General features: G+C 37.8%; 1 protein-coding gene across 6 annotated transcripts in view; it reads left to right on the top strand.

The window, feature by feature from the left end:
- LOC107583949 (nucleolar transcription factor 1-like) overlaps positions 1–12,146 on the top strand; it is a 29,049-nt gene extending 16,903 nt beyond the window's left edge. The window contains exons 2-20 of one of the 6 annotated variants that reach the window (XM_016270321.1): positions 1,403–1,509; positions 1,639–1,820; positions 2,021–2,104; positions 2,239–2,394; positions 6,150–6,214; positions 6,307–6,427; positions 6,556–6,666; positions 6,760–6,887; positions 7,149–7,290; positions 7,960–8,001; positions 8,102–8,215; positions 8,328–8,483; positions 8,615–8,743; positions 9,213–9,298; positions 9,410–9,599; positions 10,512–10,559; positions 10,955–11,086; positions 11,271–11,387; positions 11,469–12,146. In XM_016270321.1, the coding sequence (XP_016125807.1) occupies positions 1,452–1,509; positions 1,639–1,820; positions 2,021–2,104; positions 2,239–2,394; positions 6,150–6,214; positions 6,307–6,427; positions 6,556–6,666; positions 6,760–6,887; positions 7,149–7,290; positions 7,960–8,001; positions 8,102–8,215; positions 8,328–8,483; positions 8,615–8,743; positions 9,213–9,298; positions 9,410–9,599; positions 10,512–10,559; positions 10,955–11,086; positions 11,271–11,387; positions 11,469–11,564 (2,157 nt within the window). In that variant the 5' untranslated portion in view covers positions 1,403–1,451 and the 3' untranslated portion in view covers positions 11,565–12,146. Of the gene's footprint in view, positions 1–1,402; positions 1,510–1,638; positions 1,821–2,020; positions 2,105–2,238; positions 2,395–6,149; positions 6,215–6,306; positions 6,428–6,555; positions 6,667–6,759; positions 6,888–7,148; positions 7,291–7,959; positions 8,002–8,101; positions 8,216–8,327; positions 8,484–8,614; positions 8,744–9,212; positions 9,299–9,409; positions 9,600–10,511; positions 10,560–10,691; positions 11,087–11,270; positions 11,388–11,468 lie in introns of those variants that run through there. The other 5 variants (XM_016270329.1, XM_016270348.1, XM_016270356.1 and 2 more) reach the window with 5 other exon arrangements.
- Positions 12,147–14,896: the final 2,750 nt, after the last annotated feature.

Raw genomic sequence — 14,896 nt, forward strand, 5'->3', positions numbered from 1 at the left:
GTTTTATTTCGTAAAGTTTTAATTTAATGCATTCTTTATATAAATTTATCATGCATTCGCTGAGTTTTGGTTCATTTTTGTGAAGCGCTCCTGTTGAAGAAGAGACGGCAGAAAGCGCATCATGTTTGATTTCTTTATTTAATAAAAGCACAACGTTTTGTTGATATTGTGAGTGCACACAAATAAAAGTAGACCCTTTACAGTTCCGAATGATGTATTACTCTTCCCTTTATGAGCAAAAATGACGGCGTATCCACTGATACAAATGCAAGTGATCGCGCTGGCGCCTCTGTCCTGCAAAGCGCACTTTAGCTTGCACTCTCCGCTCAAACTATTGGATACAGCGCACATTTATCTAGGTTTAACGTTTAAACATTGCTATATGCTTGAACTGTTTTATATCTATAGATTTTATTTTAGGCAAGTCGTGATGATTTGAGAAGGCTAAATTGATCAAATAGGCTATGATCAGCTCACTGTCTACCGCTGGCCGCTTGGTCGTTACTTTAAAAAACAAAAACTAGTAACGAACAAAAAAATGCTCCAAAAAAAAACTAAACGAAATATAATCAATTTGCCATTACATACAAAACGGAGCTATTTTAATAGCTGAAACAGTAGTATAAGCTGTTTTGGGAGAAGGGGAAAAAAAGACGGGCTCGGGCGGTAATTCTGATAAGCTGTCGGACAAGGGCCGAGCTAGGGACCTTTATATTTGAGGCCCGTGCAGGGCTCTACCAGGAACTATGATGAAGCAGCGCTAAATATATAGCGTTATGTCAAAATACTAATTTATTTAATTTTAAATTAAACAAATGTAATCCTGATAGTATTCCCACTTTGTACAAAATGTAACTGTAATCTGAATACTTTTTTTGATGTACCTGTAACAGATTACAGTTACAAGATTTTTGTATTCCAGATTACGTAACGCCGTTACATGTATTCCGTTACTCCCCAACCCTGACTATTAATTTGGTTGTAATGCTGCTTATTCTTTAATTACTTGTAACAATTCAAATAGTTATCAGTATCTCGAGTATGATTTTTAATTAAACGTTTTCCTCATTATTTATTACACATGACAAGTCAAAAAACAATTGTTACTATCAAGATTGTCTTCTATTAGTAACAGTTAAAGGAATATGTACTAATATCTCATAAATATGTAATAATATATAATAAATAACTCTTATTAAACATTGGCATAGTGACTAGTAGCAAATTAATAAGCTCTAGTATCTAATGAATGTCACTGTTTGAGATACTAGTAATTAAAAAAAGTGCTTGTAACTGAAGTAGATATTAGTTTAAATGGATAAATGTTGAAAAGGTTTGCCATATTCAGCCAGTAGCCCATATTTACAGCCTCTCTTTGAATTGTCTTGTTTTCTCTATGTAGCCACTTGGCCAGGGAAGTGTCAAGGTGGATCTTGGTGAATTCTGTCATCATGAATGGCAGCACCAGTGTGTCTGGCACCCAGACAGGACGACTCAAAATTGAGTCAGGTACGCTCGCATGTTGTCCATTATGGGTGTATTCACACAGACACATTGCAGTTATATTCAGCATAAACACAGCCTCTGGTTTTAGCCATTCAGCATGCTAAATGCGTTGATGTGCACTGTTTTTGTTAGTTGCAGATACATGGAGCAAAGAGGACTGTCTGACACTGCTGGAGAGGATACGCAGTCTGCTACCTGATGGAGACACAATGAAGTATAAAACCACAGAGTCTCATTTTGACTGGGAGAAGGTGGGATTTGGGGGTTTCACTGGAGACATGTGTAAGCAGAAATGGCAGAAAGTGTCCACCGAGGTGAGCCAAATTCCAGTGAGCTAAAGCAATAATGTGCCTGTGTTTTCCAAATAACTGTAATAAGTGTTTGTTAAAGACACTTTCTTTAGATTGTCCATGTAAAGATTATTTTACTTTAAGCTTTGCTAGCTTAATAATAAACAGAACGTTAAAATTATTATTTGCCTTCGTTCATTGGAGTCATGTAATGATTTTCCTAGGTGCGTAAATACAGAACGATGACAGAGCTCATTGTTGATGCTACTGAGTATGTGAAGAACCCTTACAAGGGGAAAAAATTAAAGGTGAGATTGCTAAGATATAAGAAGTTTTCAATATTTAACATTCTCTTTTTTTTTCTTAATATGTTGTTTTAGCCTTAGGTATTATGTCAGATAAAAGTTTATTTTCAGTGTTTATGTGTTTACCTCTGTTTTAGACACATCCAGACTTCCCAAAGAAACCCCTCACTCCTTATTTTCGTTTCTTTATGGAGAAGCGAGCCAAGTATGCAAAAATCCATCCAGAGATGAGCAACTTGGATCTCACCAAGATTTTGTCCAAAAAATATAAAGAGCTTCCCGAAAAGAAAAAGGTTAGTATTTCTGGTAGTTAATTTTCGCCGCTGTATTCAAAATAAACAAAGAGGCAAAGGTGTAGTTTGATGACGCTATGACTGAGTGTGGAATCATGGGAGTTGTGGTCCTCCGGAGGGCGCAGCCTTCTAAATGAGACATAGCTACTGTTATGTCACAGCTTCGCTTCTTCCGGTCGTGTGTATGTGGGGGAAAAAAGCAGCGCTGTTTTATCATACTAGATACATTTGAAAGTTCTTTTATAAAGCTACTCTGTGCAGTCGTCACCGGTCTATTAAAACGCGCAACATATTTAGGCCCCGATCACACACAACGCGTTTTTTGCAGTGAGAGGCGCCTTTTTAAAATTGTTTTCGGTTGGCAGTGAGCATTCTAAGCGCTGTTTATGCGCCCTGTGCGCCTCGCGTTTTCGCAAGAGCGCTCTGAGCTATAGGTCTTCACGGGTCCACTTCACGGTCCCCCCCCCCCCCCCCCCCCCCCCACACCAACCACAGGCCACATGTTTATTACAGAACACCAGCAGCTCCTGCTGCTAACCCGCTCATGCATGGTACAGTCTCACTCGTCCGACACCGTAACCCCCCGCAGTCAACCCCTCAAGCCCTCTAGTGGAGTCAATATGCAATTACATCATAAATGCATATAACACTACACCGACCCGAGCGGGTTCGGGTTCGAAATTTCTACTAGTGCCTCGGACACGGGTCGGGTTCGGTATTAGCGGCCTCGGGTCTCGGGTAATTTAAAACAAATGTGCTTTTTTTTTCAAATGGACCCGATAAGACCCGAATTGTTTTAAACTATCCCGATTGTGTATACTTGCACATTCGCGTTAAGTGAGGAACGCACATATAAAAGGAGCATACGTTTGTAACCTCGCCAGCAGAAATCCATCTTATAGATATGAGATCCATCAGGAAAATTCACTCGCTTCATTACGCTGCGTATTCATGCAGGGCTTTTCTTTTTTTGAGTGCAGAAGCCTTTCGCCGGAGATTAGGTTGCAGACAACACTAGCGAAGCCATGACTTATGTTATGATCATGAGTTATGCTTTAGATTAGCTGTGAAAAGCTATCGATTACATTTTTATCAAACTATGACGTTTATTTTACAAATCCACTGGTCACAACTGAAAGCCGAACTCAGAAATAACTTGTATCCATCAGGCAGGCAATAATATAAAGTAATAACCAAATTAAATACATGTTAAATAAATTAAAGTAATGGAGAAGCGGCCAGGTCAGTCAGCAGGACGCCGGGATTTTCCTGACTGGCTGCATGGCTACACGTCAATGCCGTTTATGTTCGGGTCCAGTCGGGTTCGAAAATAAATGCAGTCGGGTCGGACTCGGGTCTAATTTTATCGGGTCTGTCTCGGGTCGGGTTTTTCTTTTTGAAAAAATTATTTATGCACGTCGGGTTCGGGCAAGAAGTGATTCGGGTCAATTCGGGTCGGGTACAGATTTTAGGACCCGAGAAAACCTCTAATCTGAGTGCCTGAAGTTGAAAAAAAGCAACTCTGAACAGAAAAAGCGCCCGACGTCATTCGCGGGTTTTCCATTGTCCAATCGAATGAATGGAGAGGCGGGCCTTCCGTTGTGATGACGAAAGTTTACCGTTGCTTAGAAAGTAGTGATGGGAAGTTCGGATCATTTTACAGACTCGGACCTTTGAGTCTCGTTCAGCAAAATGAACAAATCTTTTTTTGAGTCATTTCGTTCATTTTAGCAAAATATAATTAAAATGTTACGTGTTACTTCCCTAATATGTCTACTACTTACGCAAACGTTGATCACACTACAAACAATACAAAACTGCAATAAGAAACAGAAAAGATTAATTCATTGTTCACCTCGGTCTTCAGTCTATGATTAGCTCACCTCACCTCTTATCTGACAAGTCTTCGGGTTTGGGCTTATGTGGCTGTCACGTGATGAATGAACGACTCAAACCCGAAGACACGAGAGATGAACTAATCAATTCTCTTTCCGGCTCAGACTGCATTGGTTAAGCTTATGGGGCTGTCACGTGATGAACGAATGACTCGAAAAACCCGAAGACTCGAACCAGGTGAACTACTTGACTAATTCCAGTACAGAACCTATAGGATGTTGCGCATGCGCGACTGAACGAATCACTCCCCGAGACGACTCGTTCAGGAACGACCCAACACTATTAGAAAGTCCGGAGACTGCTATGATGGAGGAGAGACTTTTGGTGTCTGTCGCGGGTTACCCGGAGCACTATTTTTTAGGATTACTGTTAATATGACAGTTTACTTAACAGTAAAGATTTTAGAGCGCTTGCGCTGTAATCCTTTGATTAGACTGACAGGACAGCTGATTTGGTGGTTGCCTAGCAACATAAAAAAGCGCACTGCTATTTTTTTAATAATAATTAATAATTTAATAATTAATAATAATAATTTATGCATTTAGCATACGCTTTTATCCAAAGCGACTTACAATGCATTCAGGCTATCCGCCTTTTTCTTCAACGCGGAAGTAAGCCTATGGGTGAGACTTCCGGTTCATTAGCCGCTATAGGTAAATAACGAGGAGAATAACAATGTGCAGTAAACGGTAAAACAGTTTGCACTACAAACCAGTGTGTTCATAATTAAGATAATACATTAAAATAATATGATAAGACACACCAACTTTCAATATCAAGCAGCAAAACGAACTGTTTTGTTCAGCTAAAAATAGTTGGACAGAGTGGACGCAGATGAGACCGGAAGTCAGACCCAAAGAATTTACAACTGGCCATTTTTACGACAAGAAAAAGGTGGATACATTTTTTACCAGTATGTGTGTTCCCTGGGAATTGAACCCATGACCTTTTGCGCTGCTAACGCAATGCTCTACCACTGAGTCACGGGAACACAAAAACTTTATTTTAAAGTCACCAAAAAAGGGCAGTGTGGTACGTTTTAGACCTAAAAAATGCGTTCGGTGTGATCGGGCCTAAAGCGTCTTTGGTGTTTTCATATTTTCTGGAAATCGAGGGGTTATGACGTCATTATCAGGTGACACAATGGACACGGTCCGTGTCACTAGTTAAAATTGCTTATTTCTCTGGATTTAAACATTCTTTGAAACATTTGGGATAATGTAAGTACACAAGTCAGCAAAATATGTAACACTGTTCTAGTGGTTTTTGGATATTTTAATAAAAAAATCTTACATATTGTGCCTTTAAATGAGAAATAGTGCATTGGAAACTAAATAAGTCGAAATACTAAAATGACTAAAACTGAAACAGAACAATTGAAGTAAAGCTATGTAGAATTTAAAAAATTTAATAAAATGACAAAAGTGCATATCAAATTGATTAAAATCTTAAAATTAAAATATAATTAAAAATATTAACAAATTCTGTAATAGTATATACATAATAGTAAAATAACACTTTACATCTCACATTAATTGGAAATATTTGTACTTCAGTATTCATTTGTCCCACAACAGGACAATTTAAATGGCAAAACGATGATTACCAATGGTAAATATTGTACTAGGAATTGTAACCTAAGATATATACTTTCTCTTATACATTTCAGTGAATTTTAACTTAAATTCTTGATGTTCATTTAAAAAGAAAAATACATGTCCTACTATATGTAAAGTGCTGGCATTAGTAGAATTTCATTCTTTCCATAGTTTTGAGTTATGTTTCTCTTAAGTGCTTGCAAATATTACTTTTGAAGGTCATCTGTTTTGCTTGTAAATTTGCACTATTACTTTTGTCAGCTCAAGTACATTCAAGAGTTCCAGAGAGAGAAAGCGGCTTTTGAAAAGAACATGGCAAGATTCAAGTTAGTGTCCACCTTAATCTGCGCAAAAATACCTAACACATATATGTCAGTTTTGTATTGGTGATTCAGTGAGAGGATTCTGTTGTTTTTAGGGAAGACCACCCAGATTTAATTGAGGAGAGAAAGAAGTCAGACCTCCCAGAGAAGCCCAAGACCCCACAGCAGCTATGGTACAACCATGAAAAGAAGACCTACATGAAAGTTCACCCAGAGGTAGTCTTAGTGTGTTGTCGTAGAAATCAATTTAAATGCTTTTTTTCCCTTATTTTTGAGAGCATCTCATTAGATTTAACTGGTTATGGAAAGACCTACACTCACTTTTCCATGTCTGATGTTTGTAGGTAAGCCAGAAGGAGCTGAAGGAAGCATTACGTAAACAGTGGTCCCAATTATTAGACAAAAAGAGGCTAAAATGGATCAGCAAAGCTCTAGAGCTGCAGAAACTCTATGAGGTATGACTTTGTGTTTTCACAGTAGCAAGAGTTATGAAGTCTTTGTTGATTAGAGGGATAAAGGACATTGTGAAATATTGCTTTCTCATACAGGACAGCATGAGAGTGTATTTTGAAGCTCATCCAGATGCAAACTCAGAGGAACATGTCAAATCTGTCCTGACCAAGGCTGAACGGCAGCTCAAGGACAAGTTTGATGGCCGGCCAACCAAACCACCACCGTATGTTTCAAACCACTAAGAAGAATTTGGTTTTCTCAGAAATACCTTAATTTAGTTGTTTTGCATGGCTTATGCAGTCTTATCTTAGCAAAGTCTTGCTCATACCAAGATATACTGCTCTTATAATAGAAATAGAATGTTGGTGACCATTTTGAAATCCACTAATGGTTCTTGTCTATATGTTTGCAGTGTTTGTGATATGTTCAATTCATTATATGTATGTATTGATTTCATGTATGTTTTTATTGTTATGTTCTGCAGAAATGGCTATTCTATGTACTGTGCTGAACTAATGGTAAACATGAAGGACGTGCCAAGTACGGAGCGAATGGTGCTGTGCAGTAAGCAATGGAAGATGATGACCCAGAAAGAGAAGGATATGTTCCAGAAACGATGCGAACAGGTGTGACAGAACAGTCCACTCTTGATTTGTTTAAACCAAAAAAGAAAATATTAAAATTTTATGCTAAATAATTGTAATCTGGAAAAGTTTCTGTGGTTGACCAGTAATGGCCAACCCTTATTTGTAGGAAGCTCTGTGGTTGATGGCCGGTATAATATATGCATATATATACATTACTATTGAAAAGTTTTTGAAAGTCTCTTATGCCCACCAAGTCACGAAATGACCAAAATGGCGATTTAAGGCTGCATTTATTTGAGAAAAAAACAGTAAAAATAATTGTGTAATATTATTACAATTCAAAATGACTTTCTATGTTGTAAATGTAATTCATAACTATGATGGCAAAGCTGAAATTTCAGCAGCCATTACTCCAGTCTTCAGTGTCACATGATTATTCATAAATAATAAATAAATGAAGATTTAAAAAAAAATTTGAATTTTTATTCAAAATGTAAAAAAAAAAAAAACTACAACCAGAAATTGTTTACTGTTCATTGACAAAACTGTCAACTGATTTTGTAACTGACTAAGCAGGCATGGTTAATAATAATAATAATGATTATTATTATTAATATTTGTATTATTACAATTCTCAATAACACAGTTGTTACATCAACAACATGGCTTAGTTATAACTAAAAATAACATGTTTATCTTTCTCATCAGAAAAAGAAACAGTATGAGATTGACATTCAGAGGTTTCTTGAGGTAAGTACAAAGCACTACAAATTAATTTTATTAAAACAGTTACTGTTGAATTTCTGATCCTGCTTATTTTCATACTTCCTCAATCTCCGTCTCTCTGCAGAGTCTCCCAGAAGAGGAGAGGGAGCGTATTTTGGGAGAGGAGAAGATGGGAGGCAACAAGATGAACCTAGCGGGTGCAGGCAGCCCCCTAAGGGCCAAATCCCTATCTGTGAAGGTGGGCATGTGCAAGATGCCCTTGTTTATGTACTTGCATGCTGTTACGCTCTGGTGGTATGTTGTCGGAATCAGAATGAGAAGCAGTTTTTTTTCTTCTTGTTGTACCGTAGGAACGGTGTCGTGACCCTGAGCTGGATCAGTGTGTACATGGGCTTTCGAAAGAGAAGCGAGATGGTAAGAAGAAAACACGGCTTCCTGAAACGCCGAAGACTCCAGAGGAAATGTGGCAGCAGAGTGTGATAGGAGACTATCTGGCTAAATACAGAGTAAGAGCAACATTAATGATTTTTCATAAAATACAAAGAAACCCCTAAAGAATCACAGAACGCTGAAGAAAGATTTGTTTTTACAACAACATCATCTAGAAACAATGACCTTAAACTGTTGCTCTTCACAGAATGACCGGAAGAAAGCGCAGAATGCAATGGATGCCGCTTGGAAGGCCATGGAAAAGAAGGAGAAGATTCCTTGGATCAAGAAGGCTGCAGAGGACCAGAAGCGATACGAGGTTCAGTACCAGACCGTGGTCAGTGACCAGACGTTTTGACCACTGTCTTCTCACCTGTGCTGAAGAAATGTCAAAATGTTGGTCACCCCGAACTTTCCTCCTCCCCAGAGTAGAGGTGGAGGGGTCTGCAATGGATGCACTTGTGTCTCAATGTGTATATGCTAAGTCTGTGCTGTTTCTAGCAGAACTTGGTGGAATTTGTACTTACATTTGATGAGCGTGACTTGCCATCATTGCAGTGATGTTTAAATGTCTTCATTTCAGTGTTCTGTCACTTATTTTTGCTTATTCTCATGAATCTGACATCTTGATGTGCTGTAAAGGCTGTTTATATATATTTTTGCAGTGTAAACGTATGTAGTTTTTGGTTTATCAGCCTGCTCATTTGTTTTCACGAGTATGTCAACTTGTCTTCTGTCTCATCTTTGCGTTCAGGTTGAATAGAAAAAGTCTCTTTGCTCATGTTTCTTGTTTTTCCATCCTGCAGAGAGAGCTGTTAGAGATGAGGACAGTTCTGTCAGGACAGGGACAAAGAAAACCAAAATTCGATGGCGAGCCTAAGAAGCCCCCAGTGTGAGTCTAACTTTTTTAGCTCGTTGCTTTCTGAGAGACTTCCCTTCCATGTTAAAAAAATACTATTTTGTCTGTTTCAATGCTACTTTGTCTTCTCCTGTCCAACCTCAGGAGCGGGTATCAAATGTTCTCTCAGGAACTGCTAACTAACGGTGAGCTGAATCACTTCAGCCTGAAGGAGCGCATGGTGGAGATCGGCAAGCGATGGCACAAGCTTAGTCAGAGCCAGAAGGACAAATATAAAAAACAGGTGGAGGAGCAACAACTAGAGTACAAAGCTGAACTTGACGCTTGGGTAAAGGTAGGTAATCTTTCAGTTCTACAAATCAAATACACTTTTTGTTTATTATTGGGTGCTTATTATATGGTGCTTATTTATTGTCCTGTTTATTAAAAAAAATACATTAAAAAACATTTTATATATGCAATCACTTAAAGGGATAGGTCACCAAAAATGAAAATTATGTCATGGACTACTCACCCTCATGTCTTTCTAAACCTGTAAGACCTTCATTCAACTTCAGATCACAAATGTACATATTTTTGATGAAATCAGAGAGCTTTCTGACCCTGCATAATTTTTTTAGGTTACACTTAACTACATGTACTTGCTATATGGTTAGGATTAGGGTTTGGCTTAGGGTTACTTGCATATATAATTATACATAATTTATTGTTATTGTAATAGTAAGCACATGTAGCGTGAACCAAGGATACTGTAAAATAAAGTGTTACCTTTTTTTAAATTAAGCTTTTATTATTATTTTTTATTTTAACAAAAGCTTCACTACTTCATTTTTGAAAAACAAAGCTAGTTGCTCAGATTGTATAAAATGTCATGTAGTATGAATCAGCAAAAACAATATGCATAATACGTGTTTTTTTTTACCTTAAACTTTATTTATTTTTAATAGAAGGACTAAGATGTAATCAAGGGAAAATGTTATTAATTTTTACTTGATGGTTACACTACATTACATTTTCATAATAAATTGAAACTTTTATAAAAAATATTTTTGCAACCCCACATGAAACCAACAAGAATACAAAGCGTGCACTTTTATAAAATTGGCACATTTTAAAAAGATTTTCCTTTTCTTTTTCATGGAAACTTTTGTCTCTCAATTACCTTATTTAAAAAAAATTGTGTGAGCAATATGAGTTTGGAGATTTGTCGTAATGTATTTCCCTCTCTTTTTTCTTGTTTTCCTAGTCGCTATCCCCTCAGGAGCGTGCGGTATATAAAGAGTTCTCATCTACGGTAAGTAATTGCTCATTTTTGCGGCTGTAACTTGCGCTTAAAGCTCTGTATATTAGCGTTACAGTCATTCATATATCGCTGAGATTGTGATTTACTCTTCTCTATATCGATACCCCTGCACTGCATGGCAAGATGAGGCACCCTGGTTAATTTAGTTGATTGACTTTGCTTGTAAAAGCTGTTTCTATCCATGCCATCACACGTGGCTTCATTATTTCCTTTCTCCCTGTGTAGAATCACATCTCTTGGCTCAAACTAACATGACTTGAATGGATAATGTTCTTAGGGCTGTACTGTGGGGCTACTAATCATTGCTTAAGCTTGAACGTTTTTTTTTTCTCTCCTGTGCCGCTCTGTCCTTGCACCCCCACCCTGCCCTCTCTCTGCCCTCACAGAAACGGCGAAGCACTACAAAAGCACGAGGTCCCGGGGCGAAAGTCCAAGTCACCAAGGGGAAGGCGGTAGGTGCCAGAGCCGCGACGGTGGGTCCCGGGGGGGGCAAGCGTTCCATGGCATACCGGGCCAAGGTAACGCCCGCTCTCTCTGGGCAACTCACCCACACAGGCTGTGGACTCTATATGAAGTGGCTTAGGGTGTTACATCATTTTAAATTTCACTAATTGATTTTGCTGATGGTGTGTGTGTGTGTGCAAATATAGTGATATGCACATATAAAGAGAGTTTGAGAGATGTGTGACTCTTGGTTTCCAGCAGGACACGTCGGACTCAGATGAAGATGATGAGAAAACAGATACGTCAGACTCGGAGGATGAAGATGATGAGTCTTCTGGCAGCACTGATAGTGAGGATGATGATGAAGATGACGAGGTTAATTTTGCTTTGGTTACATTCTAGAAAAGCTGCTTTGTTACTAGCACAGGTATTCATTCTTTTCTAATGTTGACTTAGAATGACGATGATGACGATGACGATGATGATGATGACCAATCGGACGGTTCCAGCAGCTCATCATCAGAAGATAGTATTGACTCTGATTCAGACTAACCTGTCCCACCACCTCTTAGAGTGGGCTGTGCCGGACACACCCCCTAGCAACACCCCTCCCGGAAAATGGGGAGGAGTTCCAGTAGCTGTGAGCTCACAGCATGCAGTAATCTGGCTCCCTATCTTTACAGGGCAAAAAACAGGATGGGGGCCAACAGCTCTCCCCATCACCGCGTCCATGTGTAATGCGACTTGAAGTCAATCGGACAACTGTATTTTCTTTTCTTTTTCTTTTAAAGGAGCTGTGTTACACGTGTGGTAATCGCATCAATTTTATTGCCTTTATATAGGTGTGTTATTAAAATCTGTGTTGTTTTGTTCTTTTTATTTTAACTTGAAAATAATTTGTTCATTTAAGCCGGTTGAGCTTTTATAAGTTACGAAAGTATCAGGGTTGCTCGGAGGTGGATGTTAGTGATGAAAGGCTTTGAAATGAAGGAGATGAATTTTCCTGTTCTCCTGTTTATATTTGTTTGCCTCACTTAGTTGCTGGGGCTCTGAGGGCTATATGAGCTGCTCAAGTCTTGTTTGGATCATTCTGTTGCAGATCCTCAATAATAAATGCACTTTTTTCCTCTTGTACTCAATTGTGTATTTTCAAATACTTGTGAAAGGTGATATTCACATACTGTTTTGCAAAGGGATTTTTAGTATTTGGATTGGAGGGTTTTCCAATGTGTCAAATTATTAAGTAAGTTGTTATAAATAATATGACAGATGCCTTTAGAGCGATGCAATGATTTCCAACCTTTACAGATCCAGATCCGGACTTTCAACCAACCAAGGGACCCTCAGTATAGAGATGTTGGATTTCATACATCTAACTTTTAATTATAATAATTAATAAATTCCATGATGGATAATAAAAGGATAATAATAATGATAAAAACAATAAATCCATATATATATATATATATAAAAATGGATTTATTGTTTTTATTATTATGTATATGTATTATATGTCGTCTTATATTTATCATGTTTCCATGAATATTTATAGAAAAATATACAAAGTTTTAAAGAAAATCTTTTTATGTCTCAAGGAGATGGAGGATGCTATGATCTTTTTATTCATTTAAAAACATTTTCGCAAAAAAGCGAACTAATTTACTTATGCATCATTGAACTTAATTTTACGTGCAGTCGGTAGTCACTAGTTGTTTCCAAATACGTTGAAACTAATTAAATGTAATAAAAAAAACATATATTAAATCTCTGTTCTTAGTGTGTAAAACCTCTATTTTTGTGCTTTTGATGACCTTAATTATTTGATGCGCATTACTTTCAGAGACCAGGTTGATCAGCATGTTTTCTCAGCAAGTAACGCTGAATTTAATACTGCATAACGTTCATTTCGCCAAAGGTGTCAGGTTTCCATTTAAAAGTTATGCGTTCCCAGTTCCTGCCATTAGTTGTGATCCTTTGCAGGATTCCCTCCTCCGGCCCACATGCTTGATTTTCGCTTCCTGTCCAGCAGCTCCAGATGGGCCAGATCAATGCGCGCATTCCAGCTCATTGTAACTGTAGCGGCATGTGATTTCAACCCGTATTGTCCGCGCGCTGGATTGAGCACAATGCAGTGAATATGGTGGCACTTGGAAACACGGAGCTTTGTGTACAATTTACTTTGCAATTACTTTTGAAGCTATTAATACGGTGCGAAACCGCAGCTGTCTCGGTAAGTTATAAGGCGTGGCTATTTTGCCCGAGTGGCAAAATTTGTTTTAGATATGATATCAGCAGCAAATAGAAACTTCAGGAAAGGCGCATTTTTTGTAGGCATTGTATTTTTCCTAGGAAAGATGAGAATCACACTTAATTATTGATATGTTTATTTCTCTGGAAAATCCTGCTTAAACTGGAGGATGTGTTTTGGAACATGGTAGCTGGTTTCTAGCTGGTTTAAGATTGCCATTAGCTGACTGACCAACTAATATGTTTCAAACAGATTAACCCACAATTTACTTTGCAATTACTTTTGAAGCTATTAATACGGTGCGAAACCGCAGCTGTCTCGGTAAGTTATAAGGCGTGGCTATTTTGCCCGAGTGGCAATATTTGTTTTAGATATGATATCAGCAGCAAATAGAAACTTCAGGAAAGGCGCATTTTTGTATTTGTATTTTTCCTAGGAAAGATGAGAATCACACTTAATTATTGATATGTTTATTTCTCTGGAAAATCCTGCTTAAACTGGAGGATGTGTTTTGGAACATGGTAGCTGGTTTCTAGCTGGTTTAAGATTGCCATTAGCTGACTGACCAACTAATATGTTTCAAACAGATTAACCATTTTAAGATGCTGGTTTTTGTTGATGGTCCTAAACTGGTCTACCAGCTTGGAACAGCTAGAAACCAGCAACTAGCTTAAACTGGATTTTTCAATAGAGATCCAGTGTATTGACTCGATTATCTAGCTCCACTCTATGATAATAACACTTTTTTAAAACTGTCTTAGCTCAAGGTTGTTTTATTGAGGTGACTACAGAGCCATGAGGTCCTCATCCTCACGTTTATCAAGTTTTTCCTCCAGGGATTCTTTATGGAGTCGGTGAGTTGAAAAATGCACTGCTCTTCTTTCATGCATTATACCACTAAATATTCCATCATATGTTCTTCCAGTGAGTTGATCCTGCTTCTAGATTTGCACATCAGTCTATACTAACATTTCTCAATTTACAGCGCTGTAATCAAAGCATGTTTGAGTTTAATCAAAGAACTCCCTGACCTCTGAAATTGTTTCATGCCCCTAAAGACAGATTGTGGTCTTGTGAGGCCCTGGGCAACAGCCTTTATGGATGTCCCCTCTTGTCACAGTTATGAGATGTCCAAATTATGTGCCGTAATATTTCAGTGAGAACCTAAAGTTCCTACAAAGTAAAATTGGTGAATTTGAGAGAATGATTAAAACATTTTATATGGCAAAAATTACATGTTTATGCTGTGTTATAGCAGCATAATACACATATGTGACCCTGGACCACAAAACCAGTCATAAGTAGCACGAATTAATTTTTTTATTTCGATTTTTCTTTTATGCCATAAATCATTAGGATTTTAAGCAAAGATCATGTTTCATGAAGATATTTTGTAAGTTTCCTACCGTAAATATATAAAAACTTTTCATTTTAGCAACTTTAAAGGCGATTTTCTCAATATTTCGATTTTTTTTTGCACCCTCAGATTCCAGATTTTCAAATAGTTGTATCTCAGCCAAATATTGTCCTAACATACCATGGAAGCTTATTTATTCAGCTTTCAGATGATGTATAAATCTCAATTTCCAAATATTGACCCTTATGACTGGTTTTGTGGTCCAGGGTCACCATCTAC

The sequence above is a fragment of the Sinocyclocheilus grahami genome, unplaced genomic scaffold (genome assembly GCF_001515645.1).
Source record: "Sinocyclocheilus grahami isolate Dianchi unplaced genomic scaffold, SAMN03320097.WGS_v1.1 scaffold5.1, whole genome shotgun sequence".
Lineage (NCBI taxonomy): Eukaryota > Metazoa > Chordata > Actinopteri > Cypriniformes > Cyprinidae > Sinocyclocheilus > Sinocyclocheilus grahami.